The 8,312-nt window shown below is 37.0% G+C and overlaps 1 protein-coding gene across 1 annotated transcript; it reads left to right on the forward strand.

Annotated features, from left to right (window-relative positions):
* Window positions 1-2,265: 2,265 nt before the first annotated feature.
* On the forward strand, window positions 2,266-7,895 carry LOC121770631 (coiled-coil domain-containing protein SCD2-like). Its single transcript, XM_042167386.1, has 18 exons — window positions 2,266-2,410; window positions 3,048-3,323; window positions 3,422-3,912; window positions 4,004-4,079; window positions 4,530-4,571; window positions 4,661-4,723; window positions 4,908-4,957; window positions 5,040-5,067; window positions 5,297-5,371; window positions 5,482-5,592; window positions 5,679-5,739; window positions 6,104-6,217; window positions 6,441-6,562; window positions 6,655-6,721; window positions 6,960-7,004; window positions 7,087-7,127; window positions 7,266-7,392; window positions 7,641-7,895. The coding sequence occupies exons 2-18, from the start codon at window positions 3,102-3,104 to the stop codon at window positions 7,769-7,771; spliced, it is 1,866 nt and encodes a 621-aa protein (XP_042023320.1). The 5' UTR covers window positions 2,266-2,410; window positions 3,048-3,101; the 3' UTR covers window positions 7,772-7,895.
* The last annotated feature ends 417 nt before the right edge of the window (window positions 7,896-8,312 follow it).

Here is an 8,312-nt window from a genome sequence, read left to right on the forward strand (position 1 = left end):
CGATGGGATGTTGAATGGAATTCCAACAAATTGACTCAACTTTCAGATGCTGGATATTTTATTGGGGGCAATATTGAAATTTTCTAGCAAAGTTACTATACTTTTAAGAGCTTACCATAGATCATATACTGACTCATTTGTTTATGCATCAATTATTTTACTACTACACTAATCATATCAATTAGATTGAACAAATAGTAGTATATAGTTTAATATTATAGTTGGTAATCATTCAACATTTATTGGATTACATTGTTGATGAAAAGCCCCAATTGTACCTTAAATTAAACATATTCCACGCTGTCGATTGCTTATCATTGCCAACTTTCTCTTTCGAAAAGTGATCTAATTGTGATTCTATAGCCAACCAAATTATTCTTAATTACAACTTGACGACAAAAAAAAGTGTTGTGTTTAATGTTTTTATCATCCAACAACGATCTTCTTTATGGTTTTGTGTTCAGATTCCCATATCTTTTGAGAGCTTTCTGAATCTGTCAGTTGTTTGATTTAAACTCTTAGTTTAATAAAAATATTCCATATAGTATAATCAATGAAATCTCATTAAATCTTGGAATCGAGAATGTTACCTACACACATCCCTACACAAAAAATGGTAAGAGTAATAGAGACTAGAGAGTGATTAGCGGTACTTTTATGTGATAAAAGATTAAAAGTTACTCCCTTCGTCCCTCTACAGTAGAGACGCTTCATTTTCATCACTCGTTTTGAAAAATGATAATAAATAGTTAAAGTAGAGAAAAAGTAAACTAAGAGAAATAATAATATAGAGAAGACTCTTATCTATATTATTTACTCTCTTACTTTACTCCTTCTCCACTTTAACTATTTATTATTTTTTTTCCAAAACGAGTGCTCAAAATGAAACGTCTCTACTACAGAGGAACAGATGGAGTATAATATTAATAATTACACTTATTAATTAAATTGTAGTTATTGTTAAATAGGAAAATGATATTAGACCTACTTAATATGAGAGTCACTCGTGAATGGCACCATCGTTTAATGTATGTTTAGTTTAGCGTTATATGTTTTGTTTTATGTATTTGATTTAGTTCTAATACATTAAAAATTGTTATTGCTACTTTTAGTACAATTTGTATAAAATCAAAGTTTATTTAATACTTTATTCATTTATTTAAGCTATATAGAAAACGAACAAATTATTAATGAACAATTATAACCATAATATGCTCTATTTGTAAAAAGAATACAAATTCTAATACATTTCTTTTTTATTTTTCTTAAATTGATACAGTAGGATATACTCCCTCCGTTCCATAGTAGTGGCCAGTGGGGCAATTTATCGGCTTGGAGATTAAGAAAGTAGAGAGATGAAGAGAGAGTAAAGTAAATGAGAAGAAATGTGTTGACTTTTACTAAAAGGGGAAATGACTCTACTACTATGGAACGTATCAAAATGGAAAAATGACTCCACTACTATAAGACGGAGGGAGTAGGATATTATAATACTATCAAACTACTATATATTTTTATTATGGCGTGAAAATTTTAAAAATATTAATAAAAGTAAATTAGAGAAAAGAATTTGCATGGTTATTGGCTACTTAGACCATCCACAATGACGCCCAGCCGACCGCCCAGCCGAGCGCCGGCGCTGGGCGGTCTATTGCAGTCGCCCAGCGGGCGAATGGAGAGAGAAACCGCGCAGCGCTGGGCGGTCGCGTGGCGCTGGGCGGTCCGCTCAGCGCTATTGCAGCGCCCGGATCGCCCAGCGCACCGCCTAGCGCGAAATTAAAATTTTTTTTTTCCCGAAACACTATATATACGCGCTTTGCTCGTCATTTTTTTTTTCCGAAACACTATATATACGCGGCGACGACGGAGACGAGGAGTGAATTGGCACTCCTTTTTATTATTGTATTTTTTTTAAAATTAATGTATTTTTTTAAATTATTGTACTTTTAAAAATTTTAATATTATTATTAAACTTTTCCCGTATATGTCTCGTAAATTAAATTTCGTATATTGTGTGATTGTTAATTATTTCATTTTGTATATATTTGTTAATAGTGATGTGGATATTATGTGGCTAGGCTATGTCTGGGCTATTTGCTTGTTTTGATGATGTGACAGGAGGATTTTTAGTGCTGATAATGTGGCAGTGGCTAGGCTATGGCTGGGCTATTCTTGTTGAGGATGGTCTTATGACATGCAAATGGAGAAAATATAAACACACGTGGCAGTGTAGGGAACTTTGTCTCTTCTCCTCTCTTCCTTAAATTCTCCGAACCGAACTCCACTCCCCATACAAATTCAGCTCTAACTGCAACAAGGAAAAGGTGATCCGCAATCGGAACACACAGATTTATCAAGAGACAGAGCCACAGAAGAAGAATTTGATCTTTTTTCCCCCAAATTTTACAAGGTACGGTGTAATTCCTCATGCATAATTAACACTTTCCACGCAATTGCACACATCTTGTTTGTCGAAATGCCGTAACCCTATTGCATGTATTCGAAACTGAAAAGTGCGGTCACGGATTGATTGAATTCTGGTATGTGATCTTTTCTTGATAAAAGATCGTGTTTTTTTTCTGATTGATTTTCGGGCAATGATGTCGGATGCATTGATTGAGTTCAATGGTGTGTTACTGAATTATGATTTTGGAGCAAAATTGTCAGTAGTTCCTTTGATTGTCCTCTAGATTTTCTTATTAGATAGTTAGATTTAGGGATTTGAACAGCTAGTCTTTGGGCTTATGAAGTAGTTCTAGAGCTTTTTGCAGAGACATAAATTTAGAGAAAAAGACAGAGTTTCAAGTTAATTTAGTTCAGGCAGAGTTATAATCTTTAGTTAGTTTATGTGAGCAGACAACATACTCATTTTTAGTGATGATTTTACTTGAGAAAGAAATCTTGGCTGATTGTATGTAGCATATTGAGGACATTTTTGTTTTTGGTATGCATATATGTAGTTGTGAGTATGTTGTTTAGGATTGTATCCTTAGTCAGGATTTTCTCTAGGCTTCATCCCTTTGTAATGCTTCATCAATTGTTTACAGAATCGGATTGGTGATATCCAGAGCAAAAGAGTCTACCTTCCTTGAGTTTTCACCATGACATCACCGATGCATCAACACACTCGCTCCACGTCATCTCACCTAAGTATGAAGAGACCTCAGAACAAGGCAGCTGCTCAAAGGCTTGCAGAGGTGATGGCTCAGCAGCCAGCCGATGACGAAGAGGAGAAGGATGAACTATACGATTTCAGCTTGGGCGGTCCGTCAGCTGGTATAGGACTTGCGGGGGGAAGGCAAGCTCGAAGTAGTTCTCCGATGGTAAGAAATCTTGTGTAGTTACCAATTCGTATGATTAAGCATCAACTTTGTTGTACTTTTAGTAGCTTTCATACCTGAACTTCTTTTTTACTTTCTAGTCAGTTCGTAACTCAGTTGATCAGCCTTCATCAGCTCGTTACCGACCTGCTCAGCCCAAGCCTTTTGAACCATTTTCTGTCTCACCAGAACAGCACCAGCAGCCTTCATCAGTTCGTTATCGACGTGCTCGTTCCAAGCCTCTTGAACCATCTTCAAATACGGAACATCAGCAGCCTTTATCAGCTCGACATGCTCCTTCCAAACCCTTTGAACCATCAACTGAACAGCAGCAGCCTTCATCAGCTCGTCATCGGCCATCAAAGCCTGTTGAGCCATCGCCATCTCTAAACTATTCTATCCCCGGCCGTTCCTCTAATCACATGAACTCTTCGGAGGAACCACCACAGCCTTTGTCAGCTCGAGTAGTTGGCCGGCCAAATTTAAGGGTGAAGACAGTTCCCATGGTGCCATCAAGTGTGTCTCTGTCACTTAAAAGAGTTTCATCTGTAAATCCAGCTGATTCTCAACTTGATAAAGTTAGGGATAAAAGGTAGATATCTACTTTAACTTCCATTGGTTTTCTTCAATTCAATTTTTTTTACTGCAGTTAGAGTTTTGGTCTCACTCTTTATCATTCCCAGGTTATCTCTGGATTTTGGAACTTTCAAATTAAAAGAACAAGGTGGTCAGCAGTCTTCTTCTGCTCTACAAGACGAGGTACAATATTTCATGCATGATCTTGATATGATCCCACATTGGATCTATGAAAGTGTGAATATCATATAAGTGAGAGTCAAACCTTTACCTTTTACCTTTGACTGTGGTTTTAGGTTATGTTAGGGCTCTCTAACTATATGCTTAAAATTTGGTATGGTGAACGTGGATTCGGACGGCCTACGGTTACTTTCACTACCATATATTTACTCCACGGGAAATGTAGGCCGTCCGGATCCACGTTCATGCACCAAATTGATATGGGTATAAGCTAGGAGCCCAAAACCATGGTCAAAAGTTATGAATATTTCGTTCCATTTTATCACTGAAAGAATGCTTGGATTTACTTTGCTATGCTTTCACGTGGAACCAGTGTGAAACTTTCCTTTCTAGTAATGCTAGCAATGTATATTTCGTTCCATTTTATCACTGAAAGAATGCTTGGATTTGCAGCTTGACATGCTTCAAGAAGAAAACGGGAGTTTATTGGAAAAGGTGATCGTTCTAGACTCCTTTTTATATTTACAACTTTTTTACTTATATTCATCTATTGGTTAGCATCGTAAAGTGGCCATCTGTTTCAGCTCAGGATAGCAGAAGAACGGTATGATGAAGCAGAAGCAAGAACTAGGCAGCTCGAAAAACAGGTGAATGATCCTTTGTGTCTATTATAACCTGCAGATGAAAACATTCAAAAAAAGAATTTCTCATATTAAGTTTACTATAATGTGACTTTACAAATTTATTTTTCTGGTTATTTTTATTACTTGTGTGCATTTTCTACACTTAAAATGTGGCTTTCATGTACTATTTTCATGTGTATTCTTTCAGATTGAGTCTTTAGGAGAAGGTGTATCTTTAGAAGCTCGGCTGTTAAGCAGGTGGGTTATGATTTTCCGAACTCTTTTGCTAAACATCGCAATTTCTGTGTGTAAACGTCTCCTTGCTACGCTCACTCTTCAGGAAGGAAGCTGAAATTCAGAAACGAGAGGTATGTAGATTATTTACTAGTGACTCTGGTTTTCCAATCCATATTTATCGGTAAGCGACACTAATACAATTTCAAGCTCCAACTGAAATATCAGAAAGTAAAGCTTTCCCATAAAGACCTGAAAATAGTAACAACTTGCGACATCTCATCAGTAACTTGTGTAGCTCGTTAGTCTTTCGACAGTTTGACAAATTAGTGTGCAAGTTGAACAATGTTTTTCTCCTTCCAGGTTGCTCTTAAAACTGCAGCAGATACTTACGGTGGAGGCAATGAGGAGCTGGCAGTCCTCCGAATGGAGATTGAGGTATGTGGGAATATTAGACATCACCCTTGCCCTTGTTCATTTTCTGAACAACATATATTTTGTCAAGTTCGATTATTTTGAAGTGACGATTTATGTGTTTTGTCTTTAAGGCCTCAAGGGATGAAGCTAACTCTGCTCAGGATCAACTCCACGAAGCCGAGCAAGAAGTTAAATTGCTTAGGATAACTACACAGAGAATGATATTGACTCGCGAGGAGATGGTATCTACCGGTTAAACCAGAACTTGGCTCGTTACTGTCATTCTTTGCTTGTCCTTACTTATTTGATTGACAGTCTAATACTTTAGGAAGAGGTTGTTCTCAAGAGGTGTTGGCTTGCTCGATGCTGGAGCTTATGCATTCGCCATGGTGAATTTTGCTATTCCCGCCTGTCATCTATTCTTTGAATCTTTCCTTTCTCCAACTGAATGTCAATTTGAACTAAATTATCAAAAGGGGTGAAAACCTACAATAGAATGAAACATAGCATTAATTAATGGAAACATATACTCCCTTCGTCCACTACCAATAGTCTTGCTATTGGACGACACAAGTTTTAATTAACTTTTGGTAAAGTAAGAGAGAAAAGGTGGTTGGAGTATTTTTAGTGGAGAAACTTGGGAAAAGAGAAGGTGACTAATTTTTGTGGACGACCCAAAATGGAAAAACATGACTATTGGGTTATGACGAAGGGAGCATTACTTATAGATATATTTTCGTTCATTTTATGCAGGGGTCCATGCTGAGATAGCTGAAGCAAGACATGAATATTGGTCACGTTTTGCTTCACGCCCAGTCGAAGTTATATTGGCAGTCGGGCACAAAGCCAAAGACGCACAATATTCCGGTAAGGCTCCCTTTTTGCTCAACCTTATTTTCATTCTTCGACTCAATTCTTTTCTTCTCAGAAGATTCAAGATGTTTACAGTAATGAATCATGAATGGTGAAGTTTATTTGTTATATCCAACCAAGGCTCTATTTTTATCTGATAGTATTTTCTATGCAATCTATGATTTGGTTGGTGAAACTATACTCCAATTGATCAGTATTTCTCCTGTCTTGTTGTCAGCTACCGATGGTTTAGAAGAAAGGGAGAGAGTTCTGAAGGAAAAGGAAGACCTTACAAACAGGGTCGATGTAGAAAGTATGCTTATGGTTGAAAAAGGTCTCAGGGAACTGAGCTCCCTCAAGGTTCAGCTCCCAATCACACTAATTCTATCAGATAATTCTTCTGGATAATTCTAACTGAACATGAAAATCGTTCGTTTGTCTTTCTTTGAAAGGTAGAGGAGGCAATAGCTGTGGCATTGGCCCAAAAGCGTCGCCCTAGTATTTTAAAATCTAATACAGGTATGTACGGATTCATCTCGCAAGAGTCTTCTTTCTTAATGACTAAACAAGCTATTGCTTTCTTTCGAAATGTGAGCAATATGATTTATAAAGCAACTAAATATCAAAAATATGTTTCTAACCCATCAAAGATGATAGCTTGAAGGAATTCTCTATAGGTTCTATTACTTGTATCTCTGTATAACTTTACAGCCTGAATTGTGTTATTTGGTAACGCCGTCTCAAATTCGATCTGCAGATGAAGGGAAGCTACCAGCTGAGTCCAACTATTCCGATACATTTGGTAGATTACTGTCTTCATGTGTTCTTTCTGTACAATGGAAAACCTGATATCTGAAATATTTACCGAGCATTCTTCTTTTCAGGATTGAGTCCAGATGAGTGCGAAGACGTGCTTCTTAAACAAGTAAGTCCGAATATCTTAGTGCTATATATGTTTTCAGTTGCCTTGATTTGCTTTAGAAATCATATTGATACCTCATAGATTAATGATCATATGGTGTGGCTAATAGAGTCGAATATGTTCATATTTGTCGTGTTCAAGGCTTGGCTTTTGTACTTCTGGAGACGAGCAAAAACTCTAGGGCTGGAACCTGATATTGCTGATGATAGACTGCAATTCTGGATCAACCAAGAGTCCCGGCCGCCTAATTCACATGATGCCGTTGATGGTACTCTCTCTCTCTCTCTCCACCAGCAATGTGACTTATGATTTGTGTTTACTTGCATCTTCCTTCTCTTGTTCAACTAATCCTTCATAGTTTTAGTCCACAGCGTGCTAGCTAGTGCCAGTTGAATATGCCGTAAAAATGATATGATATGAACGAAGACAACACTAATTTTTTTTAAAACTCCAATGCTTACGCACATATTTTTTGTGACGAGTAAACATAAGTATATATATGTGATCGTGTGACAGTTGAGTGCGGCCTTCTGGAGCTCCGGAAGCTGGGGATGGAGGCGAAGCTGTGGGAGGAGTCACGGAGATTGATCGATCATAACCCCTCGCACAAAACGCTGCTGGAAACTGAGTATCAAATTTTGTCATAAGCTTTTTTCTTCTTCCACATTTCCCCTTTTTTATTCTTGCTACATTTTGGTGCGTTGCTTTTATCATTTTATGATCAATCTTGATTGGAAAGTGAGCTATTTCATCTAATATTTTCCTTTTCCATATCGGAGTGTAAATCTAGAGATAACTAAATTTTATGAGGAGTTATCGTTCTGGCACACTAGTTATTTAAGTCGATCTTTTACTTCACACTTTTTACTTAAGAGAATGCGCGCGCACGTGAATCTGAATAGGATCACTCTTGACCTCGTCACCGGTCACCTTTGGTAACATTCGGAGTATATATTAAGTTTGAAATTTTGAAATAATAATTTTCATATATTCTGTTACGATGCTGCGGGCTTTTGCACTTCAATTCGCACAAATATCAACAACTTGATAAGGGCTTAAAATTTCAACAGTTGCTCGGAAATCACAAACGGATAAAATTTTTCCCTTAATTAATTTATATACTTATGAAACTTGAATAATAAATTAACTTAAACTTGGACGAAAACCGTTACCAATTCCATTTAGGAA

The sequence above is a fragment of the Salvia splendens genome, chromosome 16 (genome assembly GCF_004379255.2).
Source record: "Salvia splendens isolate huo1 chromosome 16, SspV2, whole genome shotgun sequence".
In the NCBI taxonomy this organism is placed as follows: Eukaryota; Viridiplantae; Streptophyta; class Magnoliopsida; order Lamiales; family Lamiaceae; genus Salvia; species Salvia splendens.

Excerpts from the sequence above, each read along its gene's own strand:
- LOC121770631 (XM_042167386.1), top strand. The coding sequence starts at position 3,102 with ATGACATCACCGATGCATCAACACACTCGCTCCACGTCATCTCACCTA. Across the intron at positions 5,372-5,481 it reads TCCTCCGAATGGAGATTGAG|GCCTCAAGGGATGAAGCTAA; the intron begins GTATGTGGGAAT and ends TTTGTCTTTAAG. Across the intron at positions 6,563-6,654 it reads GGGAACTGAGCTCCCTCAAG|GTAGAGGAGGCAATAGCTGT; the intron begins GTTCAGCTCCCA and ends TTTCTTTGAAAG.